At 40.4% G+C, this 21224-nt stretch overlaps 1 protein-coding gene across 1 annotated transcript; it reads right to left on the bottom strand.

Annotated features, from left to right (window-relative positions):
• Window positions 17535-19234, bottom strand: LOC107611823. The gene is made up of 3 exons (XM_016313716.1): window positions 18827-19234; window positions 18204-18631; window positions 17535-18084 (listed from the first exon to the last, which is right to left on the bottom strand). Exons 1-3 carry the CDS (start codon window positions 19232-19234, stop codon window positions 17535-17537), a joined length of 1386 nt encoding a protein of 461 aa, XP_016169202.1.

Genomic DNA, 21224 nt, shown 5'->3' with positions numbered 1-21224 from the left:
ATCGCGTGACCCACGCGATCGCGCCACCCCAATTTTGGCAAATAAATTAATTTGAACAGAGAGTTGTGCTGGTGCGAGGCTGCACTCACGCCAGAAGCATAACATGGGTCACGCGTTCGCGTGACCGACGCGATCGCGTCATCATACTTGAAGCGCATCCACGCGAACGCGTGCCCCACGCGGCCGCGTCGCATGCGCCGCACAGCTCATCCAAAAATTGCCACATATCTTATCTTTCTCTCCTCCAAATCCTAATTTTTCTTTTCCTTCCTTATTTCTTCCTTCTCCCTTCTTCCTTCTATCTCACCTATCACTTTCTCTCTCTGACCTCCATTACCAAGGTTCTATTTTCTTCTTCCTTCTTCTCTTTTCTATCATTTTATATATATTTTATATATTATTTTTCTTTTCATTATTCATATTTTCCTTCTTCTTCTTTTCCTTTTTACATGGTGTTAGAAATTTTTTTGAGTCATTATCCCTCATTATATGCTTGTGGATTGTTGCAAATTGTTTGACAATTATTTTTATTCTATTTAAGGGATTGCTTGCATGTTCACCTTCATATTTTCTATACCTTATTCATCATGTATGCTATGTGTTTGTGAAAAAGCTCAAATGGCATTATGCACTTCTCTATGTTGTTATACTATTCAATGCTTGCTTTTCACAACTTTCCTTTACCATTGTATTAATTGAATTTAATTGTCAATACAAACGTGATAGTTTGTTACAAAGTATTACTTGATCTATGCTACTCATGCCCTTTGCCGGTATGCCAATAAACACCTTGCAGTCACTTGTCTTTCTATGCACTAGCTATTTTCCATTGTTGGCTTTTCACATGTACTCGAGAGCATGTGTTAATGTCATCTACATCCTAATGTGCATCTATCACCACTCTTCCGTTCTCTTCCTTGCTATATATCTATTTGAATTTAATTTACTTTCTCCTCTCTTTTCAGGATGGCCACCAAGAAAGGAAAGGAGAAAGTAACTCCTAAACCCCCTAGCAAGAAGAGGAACTAAAAGAGCATTAGTGGCAGAGCCTTCTTCAACCACAGTCAAGCCCTCAACAAAAAGAGTTAAGAGGATAATAAAGGTTGATGAAAAGGAGAAAGCCTTTCCAGCAAAGGACACTGCGCGATTTCCCAATCGCTACTGTGAGCAGATGTTCCCTATCCTGGCAGAAAGGAACTATAACAATGAATACCTTCTTATCCTCCCATCCAATATTGCTACCTTTGTTGAGCCGCAAATTGAACGAAGACAATGGGATTTCCTACGGAGACAACCAAGGCAGGTCAATCTTTCTTGGGTAGTTGAGTTCTACTCTAACTTCTACATGCCAACCCTGCAGTCTGTTTATGTCCGGCAGAAGCAAGTCCCCATCACAGAAGAGGACATTCAGCAAGCTCTAAGTCTTCCTCCTATTCCAGAAGAAATGGACGCCTTCCAAGAAGCCGCACTTAAGCGCCAGAGGTACCAACTTGACTGGGACTCCGTTCTCGGAGTTATCGCATTACTTGGCAGCCGTTGGATCTACGGATACCACTGTACCTGCCCTAAGAGAATCTTGGCTTCAGCACTCACCTTGGAGGCTCGGGTCTGGGCACAGATCATGTCCCATTACGTCTTTCCGAGCACTCATGAGTCCTCCTTCACTGCGGACATGGCTGTTCTACTATGGTGCATCCTTACAGACCAACCTCTGCATCTCTCAAGACATGTTTGGAATGCTATGGAACACGTACAAATTGCGGGCAACATACCTTTCCCCGCCTTGGTCTCAGATCTTGTCTCAGCAGCCGGAGTCTCCTACAGAGCTGGGGACACCAAAGCCGTGCTTCCACGAGATGATCAGTATGTCCCTAACGGGAAATACCTCAGACTCCCAGCAGCCACTACAAGCCTTCCTACTACTCCAGTTGAAGATAATCCTTCTTCAACACCACAAGCACCTACAACTGATGAATTGCTCCAGCAAATAATCGAAAGGTTGGATCGGCAAGAATAGAAAGCAAAGATGAGAGAGCGCCGTAACGAGCGCCGATTCAAACACCTCAATGAGCTACTCAAGGGACACTTCAGGGACTCGGATACCCCGGACTCCACTTCTTTTACCAGCACAGGGAGCCATAATGGTCCCGACTGTGGAGATACTGCCACCAGTCCACCCCTGTTCCTGACAGACGGCACCGAGGACGGTGCAAAGCCTTAAGTGTGGGGAGGTCGGTCAGTACCTGACTTCCGGAGGTAATTTCTTTTCCCTAGCACCAATAATTAGGATATTTTAGTTAGATTTTCTTTCTTTTATAGAATAGAATAAATTGCATAGGTTAGGATAGTTGCATGCATGTTCTACTTGATTGAAAAGACAATAAGTTTCTTTTAAGACTCTATCTTTGGAACAAAAATTTCACTAATTTTTCAAAATTTTATGATAAATTTGCTTGAGTTGTATTTGGAACATGACATTTGAGTTAAAGAACACACAATCTGTGAAAGATTTGAGCCTTTATGTATGGTTACATTATTTAACCATAATTATTTCTTTCTTGTGTGTTTACTTCTTTATGATTGTAATCTATATTTTGTTTTATCTTATATGTCCAATATTTATTATATTTGCATGCTTGCACATGATTGAGGCCATTATTTGTTTAAACTCACTTATCCAAATTAAGCCTACCCTTTTCAATTACCTTTGTTAACCACTTTGAGCCTTTAAATCCCATTTGTTCTATATTTTACCACATTACTAACCTTAAGCTGAAAAACAATTGTATATCCCAAATTGAATCTTTGATTAGCTTAAGATAGAATTGCTTGGGTTAATTAAAGATTCAATTTATTAGCTCACTTGACCAAATGTATACCCCTACCTGTACCTTAGCCCCATTACAACCTTGAAAAGACCTCATGATATTTGTATTGGTATATTAACTGTTGTTGATTGGTTAGGAGAAGAACAAAAGTTAGAAAGCATGATTAGAGAAAGATAGAGTGATTACCCTATACACTAGAGATTAGAGCGTACATACATTATCAGTGAGGGTTCAATGCTTGAATTTTCATGTTCCCTGCTTTCATGAGCTATCTTCTTGCACTTTTTATCTGTTTTATTGTATAATGATAGAATTAGTGGAATTTGATTGTAATTATTTTGAAGAGCTTATTTACTTTTGATCAAGTGGGCAAGAATCATACAGTTGCATTTATTTATATATATATATATATAGGCTTGCATTGCATTTCATGAGTTTCTACATGTTCATACTTATTTCCTTATCTCCTTCAATTGAGCATGAGGACATGCTAATGTTTAAGTGTGGGGAGGTTGATAAACCACTATTTTATGGTTTATATTGTGTTTAATTGTGTGGTTTTATCATGATCCTTACCCACTTATTCATTAAATTAGCATGAAATTATAATTCCTTCCTGAATTTATAACATGTTTGAAAACGGCTTCCTAAAGACTTTAATTATGTATTTTTAATTCTCCTTTATTCCATTCGATGCCGTGATCTGTGTGTTGAGTGTTTCAGACTTTATAGGGCATGAACGAGTTGGAGATTGGAAAGGAAGCTAGCAAAAATGGAAGGAACACAAGAATTTGAGGAGATAACCAGCGAGAAGAGCCATGCGACTGCGCAAAGGAGAGCAAATCGCAGTGACGCGGCCGCATGGCTCACGCGGCCGCGCGGATTGGAAAAGCTCAAGCGACGCGGTAGCACAGACGACGCGAACGCGTGGCAAGGAAAAGCGCGAATGACGTGACCGCATGGGTGACGCGATCGCGTGACATGTGCGATCTGCATAATCTGCAGAGTTCGCTGGGGGCGATTTTGGACCTTATTTCGACCCAGTTTTCGGCCCAGAACAGCAGACTAGAGACAGAGAATATGTAGAAACAAAAGACAACATTCATTCTAGACAGTTGGAGAGTTTTTAGATCTAGTTTTTTTTACTCCTTTAGGTTTCTTTCTCTAGGTTTAAGAATTTTAATTTTCAATTGGTCTTAGCATTGGAACATTGAGAAGAGTTATTTCCTCATCAAAACTTCGTCATTCTAGTTCGTTCTCTTAACTCGGTTTTATTCTTCCATGTTCTTTGCTTTGTTCAATTTTGTCATTTGAATACTTTCATGATTTTAATTTATTTCTTCCAATTTAATTTATTTTCCATTCCAATAATCATGTATTCTTTTAATTCCCTTTCATGTGTTATGGATTTATTATTTACAATGAGTGAGTAGTTCCCTCACTTGATGGGGAGTTGATTGAAAGGAACTCTTGAGTTGGAAGGATTGAAAGAAAAATTGTAATTGGGTTAACCGTTGGATTGTTATCTAATCACTAACACCAATCCCTTTGAACTAAGTGGGTTGCAACTCATGAACAGATCTAGCATTCCAACTTGTTTGACTTTCCTTTACCTAGTAAGGGATAACTAAACAGAACAACCATTAATTATAAATTAATCTTGAAATCATCCCATCAATGATAGAGAATCCAACTAATCAACTCCCAGTCAAGGCCTTTATTCATATTATTTAAATTTTCTCAATTTAATTTTCCATCTACTTAACTCAACTTCTTGGAACATCTGATTAATAAAATAGCACACTTTTCTGCAACTCGTTGGGAGACGACTTGGGACTCCAACTCCCAGTAATTTTTAATTTAAACTCTCTGTGACATATTTCTAAATTGATAGGCAGATTTTCGGTGAGTTAAGAACTATACTTGCAACGTAATTATTTTAATAATTTTTAATTCACCAACTTCTGTGCCTCATCAAGGGCCTAAAGGAATAAAATCCTGGCCTAAGCGGCTAAACCAAGCTGTCCCTAACCATGTGCTTGTGGCGTGTAAGTGTCAAGTGAAAACTTGAGACTGAGCGGTTAAAGTCAAGGTCCAAAGCAAAGAAAAGAGTGTGCTTAAGAACCCTGGACACCTCTAATTGGGGACTTTAGCAAAGCTGAGTCACAATCTGAAAAGGTTCACCCAGTTATGTGTCTGTGGCATTTATGTATCCGGTGGTAATACTGGAAAACAAAGTGCTTAGGGCCACGTCCAAGACTCATAAAGTAGCTGTGTTCAAGAATCAACATACTGAACTAGGAAAATCAATAACACTATCTGAATTCTAAGTTCCTATAGATGCCAATTATTCTGAACTTCAATGGATAAAGTGAGATGCCAAAACTATTCAAGAGGCAAAAAGCTACAAGTCCCGCTCATCTGATTGGGGCTAAGTTTCATTGATATTTTGGAATTTATAGTATATTCTTTTCTTTTTATCCTATTTGATTTTCAGTTGCTTGGGGACAAGCAACAATTTAAGTTTGGTGTTGTGATGAGCAGACAATTTATACGCTTTTTGGCATTATTTTTACATAGTTTTTAGTATAATTTAATTAGTTTTTAGTATATTTTTACTAGTTTTTAATTAAAATTCACATTTCTGGAATTTACTATGAGTTTGTGTATTTTTCTGTGATTTCAGGTATTTTCTGGCTGAAATTGAGGGACTTGAGCAAAAATCAGATTCAGAGGTTGAAGAAGGACTGCAGATGCTGTTGGATTCTGACCTCCATGCACTCAAAGTGGATTTTCTGGAGCTACAGAACTCCAAATGGCGCGCTCTTAATTGCGTTGGAAAGTAGACATTCAGGGCTTTCCAACAATATATAATAGTCCATACTTTGCCCGAGTTTAGACGACGCAAACTGGCGTTGAACGCCAGTTCCATGCTGCATTCTGGAGTCAAACGCCAGAAACAGGTTGCAAAGTGGAGTTAAACGCCAGAAACAGGTTACAAACTGGCGTTCAACTCCAAGAAAGACCTCTCCACATGAAAGCTTCAATGCTCAGCCCAAGCACATACCAAGTGGGCCCCAGAAGTGGATTTCTGCATCATTTACTTATTTCTGTAAACCCTAATAACTAGTTTAGTATAAATAGAACTTTTTACTATTGTCTTTACATCTTTGGATTATCTTTAGTTTCATCTTTAGATCACGTTTGGGGCTGGCCATTCGGCCATGCTTGGACCTTATCACTTATGTATTTTCAACGGTAGAGTTTCTATACTCCATAGATTAAGGTGTGGAGCTCTGCTATTCCTCATGAATTAATACAAAGTACTACTGTTTTTCTATTCAATTCAAGTTTATTCCTATTCTAAGATATCCATTCGCACCCAAGAACATGATGAATGTGATGATTATGTGACGCTCATCATCATTCTCACCTATGAACGCGTGCCTGACAAACACTTCCGTTCTACATGCAAACAAGCTAGAATGAGTATCTCTTAGATATCTAATACAGAGGACCGAGTCCGAGATATTAGAATCTTCGTGGTATAAGTTAGAACCCATGGATGGCCATTCTTGAGATCTGGAAAGTCTAAACCTTGTCTGTGGTATTCCGAGTAGGATCTGGGAAGGGATGGCTGTGACGAGCTTCATTAGTATGATCGTTCCTTTTTCATTTTTTATTTAGTTTTATTTGTTTTCGAGTTTTATTTTATTTTATTATATTAAACCTGGAGTTTTGCATCACATTCATATTAACACTGCATTCTGTATTTTTTCAGATTTATAAAAAAAAAGCACGCACGCGACGCGGCAGCGTCGCTGACGCGTCCGCGTCACCAGTGCAATGAGAAGAAAAGAAAACGAACAGAAAGTCACGCGAGAGCGTGGCTGGAGGCGCGCCTTTAGCATAATTTGACCCCACGCGACCGCGTCGCTGACGCGTCCGTGTCATGTGGGAAAAATGCCTCCCCACGCGTCCGCGTCACCCACGCGACCGCGTGGCCCTGTAAATCGACGTAAAAAGGTGTATGGCCGAAAGTTGAGTTGGAATTGGGCTGGACTCATGCTAGAAGCACAAGCCCGACCACGCGAACACGTCACCCACGCATCCGCGTCATATTGGAAATAAGGCCATCCACGCGATCGCGTCACCCCAAATTTTGGCAATAAGCAAACTGAACAGAGAGTTGCGCGAACGTGAGGCTACCCTCGCGCTAATGGCACAAATCGATCTATGCGACCGCGTGGATGACGCGTCCGCGTCATTTCATAGAAACGTGAACCATGCGACCGCGTCACAAGCGGCGCACAGAATATCCAGATCAGCCAATTTTCTTATCTTTTCTTCTCTAGTCCTTATTTTTCTTATCTTTTCTTATTTCTTTCTTCTTCCTTTCTTATTTTCTTTCACCTCCATTCTATTTTACTTAATTTATTTGCATATTTCATTCATTGCATTTTAATTTTGTGCATATTTTTCTTTTCTTTTCTAAAATTATTATTTTTCCATTGGTGTCACTTGTTCATATTCAACTGTTGCATCTTTTCTTGAATTATTTTGGTGCTAAGTAACTTGTTTTACACTATGGGATGATATTAATTATCTGCCAATGCCAATCTTTTATGATACTTACACTTCATTTGCATTGACATGAACTTATATTGATATTTTCATTACCCACACACCTCCCCTTTGTTGCAAATTTTGCACCACTGGTATGCCATGGCTTCTATTGTTTTCTCACATACATGTTGAAGCTTCCATGTAAATTGAGACCCTCATTTTTGGCATTAACCAACCCATGTTTTATTTGTTTTCTATCTTTTCTTTGGGTTACTTTCCTTCCCTTTTTCTTTCAGGATGGCCACCAGGAAGAGAACCGGAAGACGTTTGCATGGGAGAGACACACAAGTTCCTACGCACAATCCTTAAAGAAAAGTATCAGTTGGAACAACCCGTCCACCTGCACATCTCAGCATGCACCGAGGACGGTGCAATCTTTAAGTGTGGGGAGGTCGATACCGATCTCCATGGGTTAGTTACTCTTCTATCTCAACACCAATGGTTTATTTTCCTTGTTAGTTGTTGCATTTGCATATTTAATTGCATATTTGTTTGATTTTATGTATTTAGTTACTACTTGGTTGAAGTAATATTTTCTTTTTCAAGAAATTTTTATAGTATTTCACTAATTTAAATTGAAAATTTTTTTGTGTTAAACTTGTTTGAAGTTGTATTTGGAACATGAATTACAGCTAAGAACACACAACCTGTGAGATTTGAGCTTATTTATATGGTTACATTATTTAACCATAAATATTTTATTCTTGTGTGTTTACTTATCTATAATTGTGATCTTTACTTTGTTTTAGTCTATATGTCCAATATTTAGTGTATTTACATGCTTGCATATGATTGAGGCCATTGTTTGATTTTAGCTCACTTATCCCAAATAAGCCTACCCTTTACATCACCCTTATTAGCCACCTTGAGCCTTTTTAATCCCATTCATTCTATATTTTACCACATCACTAGCCTTAAACAGAAAAATAAATTAAATACCCCAATTGAATCTTTGGTTAGCTTAAGATAGAGATTGTGCATCAACAAAGTGTGGGAAAACTGTGGGAACATGGTTTAATAAGGGAATGTAACATGTTTCTAATTTATTTGAATATTGAGAATTTGGGAACCTACTCATGAAAAACCAAAATAGAAAAATAATGGAAATTCCATGTGCAATGATAAGTTATGTTTATTTCTCTACAAAAAAAAAGAGAAAAGAAAAAAAAATCCAAAAATATTCAATAAATAAGTAAATAAATAAGGGAACAAAATTACCCCAATGCTAAGTTAATAAAAAGATCAATGCACATGTGATAAAAGTAAAGAAATATCAAAAATTTGGTACATGAGTATGGGAATCATACAAAAGTGGGAATTATGGGTAGCTAGGCATGAATTTAACAGTATATAGAGTATATGTATGTTAGGTGATAGCTTAGGTTACTCAAAGATTCAATTTATAGCTCACTTGGCCATACATATATCCTTACCCTTACCTTAGCCCCATTACAACCTTGAAAAGACCTCATGATGTTTGTATTGGTGCATTAAATAATTGTTGATTGGTTAGAGGAAGAACAAAGTTTAGAAAGCATGACTAGGGAAGAGTAGAGTGATTGACCCTAGTCTTGTGCTCAATTGAGTGGATTTTTATCAACTCTTTACCCACTTATTCATACTATTTGCATGGTTTTACATTTGCCTTCCTAATTATGTGCTTTGATTGAAAACATGCTTCTTTGGCCTTAAGTTCCCTATGTTTAATCCTCTCTTATTACCATTAGATGCCTTGATATGTGTGTTAAGCGATTTCAGAGATTACAGGGTAGGAATGGCTTAGAGAATGGAAAGGAAGCATGCAAAAGTGGAAGGAATACAAGAAGTTGGAGAAATTGCTAAGCTGTCCAGCCTGACCTCTTCGCACTCAAACGGCTATAACTTTAGCTACAAAGGTCCAAACGACGCAGTTCTAGTTGCGTTGGAAAGCTAACGTCCGGGGCTTTGATTTGATATATAATTTGCCATAGCTGTCCCGAAGTTAGGCAACGCGAACGCGTGAATAACGCGCCCGCATCGCATCTGCGAACTTCAATCCGCGCGGACGCGTGGACGACGCCTCCGCGTCACTTGCCCGCGACCTAAACGTAACAGAAATCTCAGGGAGCGATTTCTGGGCTGCTTTTGACCCAGTTTTTAGCCCAGAACACACAGATTAGAGGCTATAAAGTGGGGGAATGCATCCATTCATAGACATGCTTTCATATTCACAATTTTAGGATTTAGATGTAGTTTTTAGAAGAGAGGTTCTCTCCTCTCTCTTAGGATTAGGATTTAGGATTTCTCTTAGTTTTAGGAGTGACTCTCAATTCCAGGTTCAATGTTCTTTTTATTTACTTTCTCAATTTAATTTATGAATATCCATGTTAGAATTGATTTCTTTATTTAATATAATTTGAGGTATTTCAAACTTATGATTGCTCTCTTTAATTTATTAATGTTCTTTGTTTATCCAAATTATTTTCATTCAAGTAGACTTTTTTCTCTTTTGGATTTGGTTGAGTCATTGGAGACACTTGAGTTATCAAACTCATTGTTGATTGAAAATTGGATTTCTTCATTTCATTAATTCAAGTTCTAATAACTCTAGCCTTTCCCAAGGAAAGACTAGGACCTGAGGAATCAAAATTAATTCATCCACTTAACTTACCTTCATAGTTAGAGGTTAATAAAGTGGGAGAAAAATCCAATTCTCATCACAATTGATAAGGATAACTAGGATAGGAATTCTGATTTTCATACCTTGCCAAGAGTTTATTTTATTATTATTATTTTATTTTTCTTATCACTCAACATACTGCTTCCTTACTTTCTAAAACCCCTAATTTACAAGATTCATAACCAATAATAAGAACATACCTCCCTGCAATTCCTTGAGAAGACGACCCGAGGTTTAAATACTCGGTTATCAATTTTAAAAAGGGGTTTGTTACTTGTGACAACCAAAACTTTTGTAAGAAAGGTTGATTGCTTGGTTTAGTAACTATACTTGCAATAAGAGTTTACTATAACCTCTAAACCATCAATCTTCAGTTCTTCAAGGATCAAACAAACGAACCCGAGGAGTAGGGATCATCCTCCTCGGTCCAGGAGAGCTCGGTACGGATGGCTTCGACTGAACCTTAGAGGACCCCTCCCTAGCCATCTTGGCCGAGATGTTCTGAGCTACAGTAGCTTTCCTCGCCTTCTTAAAGGCCTTCATAGATTCATTGTTTTTCACCATCTCTGGAAAAAACACAAAGATTATTACAAATTGAGAGAAAAAACAAAGCTCGACAAAAAGGAAACAAAATGAAAACAAGATAAGACAACCACTACCCAGCTCAGCTCGAAGAAGCGAAGGATCCCCTAAAAACCTTTTTGTGTCAAGATAGGGAGGCTGTCCCCAGTTCTCCTCCAACACATTAACAAAGGCCTGTTCGACCTCATCCAACATCTTCCACGTATACCTCGACACTACAACATTCTTTTGCCACTCTAAAGGAAAAGCGGGCTCGTCGTTCTCATCCAGAAAAAAGGGACGAGCTCCTTCAATAGCTCAAACCTTAAAGAAATAATTCTTGAAGTCCCTAAAAGACTCATCATACATCGAAAAAACTTTCTTTCCTTGGGCAGACCGAAAAGAAACCCAGGAAGCTTTCTTTTTGGCAGAAATCCCAGGCTTGGTCAAAACGAAAAGGTAAAGCAAGAGAGTTTGAGAAGGCTTAACATCCAATTCCTGACACAACAACTGGAAAATCTTAACAAAACCCCATGAATTCGGATGAAGTTGGGATGGAGACACATTGCATGACCACAACAAATTAGTTTCAAAGGGAGTAAAGGGAAAGGTAATGTTTATTTGACTAAAGAAATATTCTTAGGCATAAAAAAAAGGACGTTCCCCCTGGACGGAAGTCGGGAAACAGACCCTCTCATCAGAATCAGGTGCTACTAGCTCATAATTTTTCTCCTGCTCCCGATTACTACAAATCCTGTGATGTTTCCTAAGCTCCACACAAAACTCAGCATTCACCACGGAAACACACATTAACACAAGGGAGTCCAACCAGTCGGACATCCCCTCAGAAACCTTAGAAGATGTCTCTATAATATTTTTACGGGTAGACATGGCCAACTAGTCCTACAAGCAAAAAAGGAAAATGGATTACTCACCAAAAAATAACTCGGGAGATATCAAAACAACTCGGACAAACATGATCCAGAGCAATACAAACAGTAAAAGGAAAGCCCCAAGACACACACCAAGGTCCAGGGGCATCTTTTGGAGGCAATGACACAAAGCAAAAGACTCTAAGCAAAAGACACAAATCAAAGCAAGATCGCCAAGAATATCATCATTCTCTACAAAGCTATCACAACAGAAGAAAATTTTCTCTCAATCAACACTCCGAAGAGAAAAAAGGATCGTTAAAACCACCTCGCAACTACAGTCTCAGTCTACAAAAACTATCAAGCAATAAAATATACCAAGGAAAATCACCAAAGACGCAACCTTTTCCAAAAACGAACAAGCCAGTATCTCACAAAAGCCACAAAATCAAACAGTAAGCAACAAACATGCAAAGCCAGAAAGATAAGCCCTAATCATCAGAAATACCAAAAAGTATACATAAGGTCGAAAGAAAGCCAGAAAGATATGTCACAGGCAGGCGCAAAAGCACGAAAAGGTTCAAGCTTTTCAACAATGCACTCAAGCAAAAATTTTGATTTTACGAAAGGAACGAAGAAGCCAACCTGAAAGAAGAAAAGCTCTGAAGAAGTTGAAAGATGGAGGAGTGAAATTGCCCTTCAAACAAAGCACCAACAAATCACCAAACAGCGTCACGAGGAAAAACGCGAATGTGCAAAGTTTCAGGCAAAGCAAAAAGAAAGAGAGAAAAAGGGGGAAGTTATAGAAAAGAGAAAAAACCGTTTTGTATGCCTAAAGTTCAAAATAAAAGAAGCAAGAGAAACGGAGCATTAAAAATCAATCAATGAGGGTATTAAACCCTCACACATTTCCAAAGACAAAAGGGTTAAAAGCGCGCGAAGGAGAAAACGCTTTACATTAAAAAAGCTTCAGCAAAATCGACAAAATGCTCGAGTTTGGCTTCACCGGAGAAGGATCGAAGTCCTAAAACTAAGACTCGACCTCAAAAGAAAGACCGAGCTCGAGCAGGAGCACTGTTCATACCCTGGGTCGAGCTATCCGACCCGGGATGTTTAGCGACAAGGCGACCGACCTCTTCAGGTCAGACTATCCGACCTCTTCTCAAAGAGCTCGGCCAAATTGCCAGGAAAGCCCAATAAAGGGCCCGAATAGAGGAACACAACCCAAATTCAAAGGAAGCCCAAGCCTATAGAGATAAGGGCAGTTCCCTTGAAGATAAGATGACCTCACTCAAAGATAAGATAAGATAAGATAAGATAAGATAAAATAACTAACTTATCTTATCTAAGAAGGTCACTCCACACCATTATAAATACACTGGAGCACCCAGGTATAACTCATACTCTGATTCTACTAAAAACCTGCTTAATACCCTTGCTAACTTAAGCATCAGAGTCCCTTGCAGGTACCACCACCCTCCGGTGATGAAGGATTAGCACCGCCACCAAGTCCAACAAGTCGGACACGGCAGCTCCGGCCGCCATCCACCAGCCGAACATGTCAGCTCCGACCAGCACAAAAGATCTCGTTCGAGATCGACCTACAGTTTCAGGTAACCTTCGGAACACCCATTTTCTTCTTCTTCTCCCTCTATTTTCTCGAACTGCCGCTGCTTCCGTTTCCATTTCTGCTCTTGCTGCTGCTTTGCCCTTTTGGATTTTCCTTTATCCTTTCCAGATTCTGCATTTCCCTGGTAAGTTGTTATAGTTTTTCTTCTTTCTTCCTTTTTCTGGTTTCCCTTGGTATCTTTGTGCGTTTCCTGTGCATGCCTAGGTTTCTTTTTTGCTTCTCGTTGTTTCTTCCTTTAGAGGGGGCGCCACTGGGTTTTTCTGGGTTTAGTTTAAATTCCGGTTTAGCATAGGGATGTCTTGGGGGGTGGTTTTGGTTTGTAATTGGTTTTAATATTTTACGGGTTTCTGACCATCCGTTCTAACTAGGTGGTGCCCCCGCTGTAGGTATGGATGAGCGCCTCGTTCTCCCTAACCAGGCTCAGCGGCCGCTAGTCGATTTCATCGATCATTATGCCTGGGTCTCTTCCGACATGAAGGACACCCCTTCCAAGGTCACAAAGGAGAGCCTCCAGGATTTGTGCCAGTCGGGGCTCTTCTGTGGGGGAGGTCCCGAGGAGGCATTTTACCAAGTTTATGTCCCTGCTAATCGGGAGCGCGTTTGCCAGAAGAACTTGGTGGCTCCTCAGGTTATTATTTGGTTGTGGGTTTATGAACCCATGTTCACGACCTTGGGGGTTCGCCTATGTTGAACCGTTGCGATGTTGCTCCGTCGCAACTGCACCCGAACAGCTGGGCTGTCATCCGGTATTTTGATATGGTTTGTGAATATCTAGAGCTTTCAACCTCTGTAAACGTCTTCCTCTACCTCTTTCTTCTTACGAATCCTTCTCGTCATGGGAAGGCGAAGAAGGGGTATATGTCCTTCAGGGCCCAGTAAGGTCGCAGGATCTTTGGCCTTTTTGAGGACTCTTTCCATGGCTTCAAGTCTACTTTCTTCAAAGTTACGCCAATCGAGGGTCATCAACCCTTCTGGCTTACTGCCGAGGAAGAAAGGCGGATCCCGACTTACTGGAGTTTCGGCGCAGGATCCGATTATTTGATAAAAATCTCTTATGACTGGTTGAGTTCGGAAGATCGCAACATCACCGACATTTTGTTGGCTATTTTTGGCGAGAAAAACCTTAATCCTCGCATGGTTATGGGGGACCGGAAGGCCGGTCGGTCGTACGTTGGTGAGTTTTTTTCTTTTTTGTGTTTTTAGTGTTTTGCTCTTCTATTATTCATACCTTTGCTTTCTCTTTCTTTGTAGTTTCCATGGCTGGTGGGAGAAAAACCTTGGCTGACTTGATGAACCTCATCCAAGGGGATGGCGAGGGTGGCGAGGACTCGTCGGCGACCCCTACGGCGAGTCAAGATTGGGAGGATGCCGGGGAGGGTAGTGGTCGGGTGGACGGAGCCGACCAGGGGCAGCCGGAGAAAGAGGTTCCCCTTGAGAACACCTCGGGGAATCCGCGTGTGGAGGCGGATTCTCCTTTTGAAGAGGAGGATCTGGATCTGAGGTTTGGTGACGATGACTGAAGAGAGAAACTTTTGCGTGGTCTAGAATTCAGAATAAATTCCCATTGCAAGTATAGCTTCTAAACCAACAAAAGTCCTTTCTTACAAACGTTTTGGTTGTCACAAGTAACAAACCCCTTTAAAATTGATAACCGAAGTATTTAAACCTTGGGTCGTCTTCTCAAGGAATTGCAGGGAGGTATGTTCTTATTATTGGTTATGAGTTTTGTAAATTGGGGGTTTTTGAAATAAGGAGCAAGTAATTTAAATGACAAGAAAAACAAATTAATAATAATAAAATCTCTTGGCAAGGTATTAGAATTTGGAATTTCTATCCTAGTTATCCTTATCAGGTGTGATGAGAATTGGGTTTTAATCCCACTTAGTTAAGTCAAGTGGACTAATTAGCTTGATCCTCAAGTCCTAGTCAATCCCCGTGGGAAGACTAGCTTTAGAGCGATCGAGATCAATTAGTAATCTGCCAATTTCAACCACTGCTGAGTTTGACAACTCAAGTGTTACCAATTACTTAACCAAAGCCAAAAGGAAGAAAATATCTAAATTAAATTAAAAGCATTCATAAATAGAATAAAACGATCATAAACTGAAATACCTCAAATAACATTAATTAAGAAAATCATAACATGAATGTAGCATAAGCTAAATTGGAAAGATAAATATCAATTAAAGTAATAAAATAAAAGTAGAAAAATAAATTAAAGGAACATTGAACCTGTGATGAAGAAGAAATAATCCTAAATCCTAAAACTAAATCCTAAGAGAGAGAAGAGAACCTCTCTCTCTAAAAACTACATCTAAAATTATAAAAAGTGAATGATGGAAGACCTGTAAATGAATGGATGCATTCTCCCACTTTATAGCCTCTAATCTATATTTTCTGGATCGAAAATAGGGTCAAAAACAGCCCAGAAATTGCCCCCAGCGTATTCTGTTACGTTTAAGTCGCGGCAAAGTGACGTAGAGGCATCGTCCACGTGTTTGCGTGGATTGCATTTTTGCCAGGTCACGCGTCCGTGTGATCCATGCGTTTGGGTCGCCTGACATTGAGGCAGCTATGGCAAATTATATATCAAATCGAAGCCCCAGACTTTAGCTTTCCAACGCAACTAGAACCGCATCATTTGGACCTCTATAGCTCAAGTTATGACCGTTTGAGTGCGAAGAGGTCAGGCTGGACAGCTTAGCAACTTCTTCAACTTCTTGCATTCCTTCCACTTTTGCATGCTTCCTTTCCATCCTCTGAGTCATTCCTGCCCTGTAATCTCTGAAATCACTTAACACACATATCAAGGCATCGAATGGTAATAAGAGAGAATTAATATTAGCAAATATAAGTCCAAAGAAGCATGTTTTCAATCATAGCACAAAATTAGGAAGGAGAATGTAAAACCATGCAATTAGTATGAATAAGTGGGTAAAGATTGATAAAATCCACTCAATTAAGCACAAGATAAACCATAAAATAGCGGTTTATCAATGACTTGAAAGTCGTTAGCAACCTTAAGAAGAGAAAACGGGATTCCGGGAAGGCTCTCTCGGTTATGGAGAAGAACTTCAATGCTGGGGGTTTCATTGAATCCCAGTTGCTCCCTGGCACCAAAGAGTTTTTCCATGATGTCGACCTTTTCGGGCAGGTGAGGTGGATCTACCGCAGTCTTCTTCAAGCTGGATCTACCGCAGTCTTCTTCGAGCTGCAGCCATTGCCAAGAAGGTGGAGCCTGTCTTGGGAAATTATCATGCTATGGAAGTGAAGCTTCGGGACTCCCAAAAAGATCTGACTGACTCAAGATCTCGGGAGGAGTCCCTGAAGACAAAATTCGAGTAGGAGAAGAAGGCTGAGGAGGATGCTAAGGAGATCAACAGGCTGGTGGATCGGGACCTCGCCTTGATGAAAGATCTGAACACTGCTCGTGGTGAGGCTGCTGCTGCTGAGAAGAAGGCCAAGGAGCTAGAGGAAAAACTGAAGTTGGCGGAGAGCTCGGCAGAGACTGCTCGTCAAGAGATAGCTGCTTTGAAGAAGAAAAATAAGGAGCTTGCAAAGGGGGCTCGGGAGGCCGTGAAGCTGACCGAGGAGGGAATTAAGCTCCAGGTGGCCGTGCTGGCTCCCGACCTCGATCTTTCTCAAGTTGGGGCTCTAAAAACGGTTGAGGACGGGAAGATTGTTGATATCTTCAAGTCTTGAGATGGATACTTCTCAGTCTTTGTTTTCCTTTATATTTTGTAATGTTTTTATCCCGGGGCTATTTTAAGGCGCCCTTTAGTTGTAACGAACACTTTGGCACTGTTATCTTAATTTAGGCCGCTTTTTTAGTTATTGCTTGCTTGCTTGGGCCGTCGTGGCTTTGCCTTTATTGTTTTGTTTTTCTGCTTACTCGGACCGTCGTGGCTTTATTGTTATTTGCTTTTGCTTACTCGGGCCGTCGCGGCCTTTTGGTTTACCGTTCTTATGGTATTTACCGTTTTTGTTGCTTGTCACTTTGAGTCGTTTTGCTTTGGGTCCCTTTGGCTCCCGGGGTGATCAGTCCCGGGTTCCCGTTAGGTCGACCGTTCGTTATTTTTCGTCGCTTTGTTGTTTCAACGTGAGTCTTGTGAAAAGACAAACTTATCATAGACGCATTGTTAGAATGTAAAAAGAGGAACATAAAAGGGGAACATAAAGGAGGATCATGGAAAAAAAGGGGGGGGGTTGAGGTCGTCAAGTCGTGTGGTTGCTTCTTCCTATGAGTAGAACTTCCTCAGGTTTGCCATGTTCCATGTTCTCGAGACCTCGCTTCCGTCAAACTTCTCTAACTTGTATCCTCCTTTACCGAGGACCTCTCTTACCCTGCAAGGACCTTCTCAGTTTGCGGCCAACTTGCCTTCTCCTAGGGTTGGTAGCCCTATGTCGTTGTGTTGTAAGACCAAGTCACCTTCTCCCATGCTTCTTTTTAACACCTTGCCATTGTACCTTAGGGCTATCCTTTGCTTTATAGCTGTTTCTGCCAGGTGCGCCATTTGCCTTGTCTCATCAACCAGATCCTTTTCGATTGCTTCACTTCCTCCTCCGAGGAGTACCCTTGGACTCGGTTCCCCAACCTCGACTGAGATGACTGCGTCGAACCCGTATGTGAGTCGGAAGGAGGTTTCACCGGTAGATGATTGAGGGGTGGTCTTGTAAGACCATAGTACTGAAGCTAGCTCGTCTGCCCATAAGCCCTTCTTTCCCTCAAGTCGCTTCTTTAACCCTTTTAGGATGACTTTGTTAGCTGCCTCCACCTGGCCGTTGGTTTGGGGGTGTTCGACTGAAGAGAACCTTTGTTTGATTTTTAATCCTGCTAGAAATCCTTTGAACTTCTTGTCGGTGAACTGTGTCCCGTTATCCGATATGACAGTTTCTGGAATTCCGAACCTGGTGATTACTGCCTCCACATGAATTTTTGGCAATTCGCTGAAGATATGCTAGCCAGTGGTTCTGCTTCTACCCATTTGGTGTAGTAGTCTATGGCTACTATCAAGTATTTCACTTGCCCAGGCCCAGGTGGAAATGGTCCTAATAGGTCGAATCCCCATTGGGCGAAAGGTCGGGGGGCCATCATCAAGTTGAGTTCTTCGGGTGGTGCCTTGTGGAAGTTGGCATTTTGTTGGCATTTTTTACATTTTTTAATGAACTCCTGGGCATCCGACATCATTGTGGGCCAGTAGTATCCTGCTCGGATGATCTTTCTTGCCAGCGATCTTCCCCCGATGTGGTGATCACAACACCCCTCGTGGACTTCGCTTAGGACGTAGTCCGTCTGGTCGGGGCGCAGGCATTTGAGTAGGGGTTGGTGGAGCCCTCGCTTGTACAACTGCCCTTGTATGATTACGTATTTGGGGGCTTCCCTCTTGGTAGCTTGTGCTTCTTTCTCATCTGGGGGTGTTTCTCCATGCTCCAGGTATCGGAAAATAGGATCTATCTAAGAGGAGGGGTTTAGCATCTGGGTTGCACACATGACGATTGCAGGTTCAGTTGCTAGTCCTTGGATTAAGGATCTGTTTCCTGTCCCATGTTTGGTGCTTGCTAGTTTAGAGAGGAGGTCGGCTCGGGCATTTTTTTCTCTAGAGACGTGTTGAATTGTGACTTCTTCAAAGCTTTGGCATAGTTCCTTTACCTTTTTCAGGTAATTTTGTAGTAGTGCGTCCCTGGCTTGGTAGCTGCCGTTTATCTGAGAGGTAACGATCTGGGAGTCGCTACTGACTTCTACCCTTGATGCTCCGACCTCTTTGGCTAGTATTAACCCTCCTAACAGGGCCTCGTACTCTGCCTGATTGTTGGATACTGGAAAGTCGAACTTGATTGATTGTTCATAGGCTACTCCTGCTGAGTTTTCAAGAATGATCCCGGCCCCTCCGAACGTTTGGTTAGATGCTCCGTCAACATGGAGCTTCCACCGTGTGCTGAGTACGTCGGGAGCCTCCCCTGTAACCTCTACCAGGAAATGTGCCATGGCTTGGGCTTTGATTGCCTGCCTGGGTTCATATTGCAGGTCATATTGAGACAGCTCTATCGCCCATGCCATCATTCTTCCTGCGAGGTCGGATTTCTGGAAGACTTGCCGAATGGCTAGGTCAGTTCTCAGGATGATCACGTATCCCTGGAAGTACTATTTTAGTCTTCTGGAAGAGGGTGGCCACCTGCAAGGACACTCCGACGATCAAGTCAATGTCCGTACGAAATGATAGCCGGATTAGGAAAGGTGATGTGTACCTTGGGGGGAGTGCTGACCTCTCCCCTTATATACTGCGTTGGGCGGGCCCAAAGATGACCTAGCCCACTGGCCAGGACACCTGTAAGTTGTCCTTGTCCACGTGGGAGGGACTGGTCGTCCTGAACTTCGGGTTGGGGCTGCGGGCCGTGGCCCCGGAGAAACCGACCTGACCGGTTTGCTAGGCGTAGTGAGGGGTTGCATAGGTGGTGAAGTCGGTCGTCGGCCGGGTCGGGTACCAAGAACTGACCCGTAAAATTTCCTTAGGAGAGTTTGGGTCTGGGTTAGAGGTGGCGACCTGATCCGACGGTTAGTCGGGCTGGACTGGTGGTCCGTAACAGAAATCAAGTCTACCATCTCCATTTTCAAAAACAAGTCCAATTAAACTTTGCCGTCCAACATCTTCATCCAATGAACTATGTTTCTAGCAGTTATTTTCAACATCCCTCGTTCAAGATAAGCGCCAACGAAGTTCAACCTAGGAGAACAATTATTTTTTCTGATATAAAACAAAGAGATAAATCTATAATGATCGAACACAAAACCTTCACCGCATCTAGTAATTACTAACTCCATGAAAGTAGTTACTTGTAACTTGTTCATGGGTGGCAATTAGAATTGCATATATCACAAGCAACAAGAAGGAATGTGCGGGAAGTACAAAAGTTTTAATTTTCGTCATGTATTCGTTGATATTAGGGGATTTTCTATGTCTAAATGTTCTTAAATATTCTTTTAGCAAAATTTAAAAGTTAAAATATGTCTTTTCAAAAAAAGTGCTAACGTAATAAATATCATAGTTGTTAGAACAAAATTAGTGATCAAATCGGTCATGTTATTGGTTTATTGATGCAACTAATAAATTATTAGTTGAAAAAGAATAAAAACAAACTAAAATTAAATTAAATGAATATAAATCAAATTAATTAAAACTGTTATAAATATAAACCAAAGTTCCGTGTCTCGTTTATTGAACAATGCACAATACATATCATTCCAAAAATTCTTTGTTAATTTTACCTTAGGCATATCAATAAAAAGAGAATACTTTATAAAACTTATATGTTCAATAAGGTCTAGCGTGCATCTGAGATGCATCTTTTCTCGTTGGTTTATCGTAGACGAGCGTATTTTACGTGTACTAACTCGTGATCGGTTCTGCACTAACTCGTGAAGTTACTGATAATTTTCAACGAAATTGATTGATTTTATTCTTTATACGAATCAAATCGGTCAAATTTTTGGTTTAGTAGTTTTTTAGTCAAAACGAACGATCTGATTCGATTTTAACAACATAAATATATTGTATTCGTTGCTGAAGTAAGCTTAACCACATCATCAACATCCATCTTGTACAATATATCATCACCATTGACATATAATACAGTAACATAGTCTTATGGAGTAATATGTTTGTTCTAATTTCTACCTTCTAATAAAAAAGATCACTTTAATTTATACGTTCTAAAATTAAAGTATGATAGAAAAAACTATTAAAAGAAATGAGTTGTATAGCTTTTATATGGATTTATATTTTATTATTATTTAGCTTTAAGCACGAATAACTTGTCCTCAAAATTGACAAGTGTTTTGGTGAAATCACCTAATAAATCTAAATTCTCCATGTGACTATACAACTATAGAGTGGGAAAAGATTGTATCTATTTCAAATTTTCATCACTTCTTCCGTGCATGGATTTCTCTCCAAATAAAATAATAATACGGTAAATACTTAATTATATGAAGAATTCTTCATATGAAAATATTAATCGAAAATCGTGAAATAATTTATTATATTTAAATA

This window comes from Arachis ipaensis, chromosome B01, assembly GCF_000816755.2.
Source record: "Arachis ipaensis cultivar K30076 chromosome B01, Araip1.1, whole genome shotgun sequence".
Classification (NCBI taxonomy): Eukaryota; Viridiplantae; Streptophyta; class Magnoliopsida; order Fabales; family Fabaceae; genus Arachis; species Arachis ipaensis.
This window is presented reverse-complemented; position numbering and strand designations above follow the sequence as displayed.

What these genes read in the sequence shown, in the direction of transcription:
- LOC107611823 (XM_016313716.1), bottom strand. Translation starts at nt 19,234, where the DNA reads ATGGCATGGGCGATAGAGCTGTCTCAATATGACCTGCAATATGAACCC. An exon ending in TACAAAATTACCTGAAAAAG is followed by an intron (nt 18,632 to 18,826) that starts GTAAAGGAACTA and finishes CCCTCCTCTTAG; the next exon opens with ATAGATCCTATTTTCCGATA. An exon ending in CCATTTCCACCTGGGCCTGG is followed by an intron (nt 18,085 to 18,203) that starts GCAAGTGAAATA and finishes AGTAATCACCAG; the next exon opens with GTTCGGAATTCCAGAAACTG.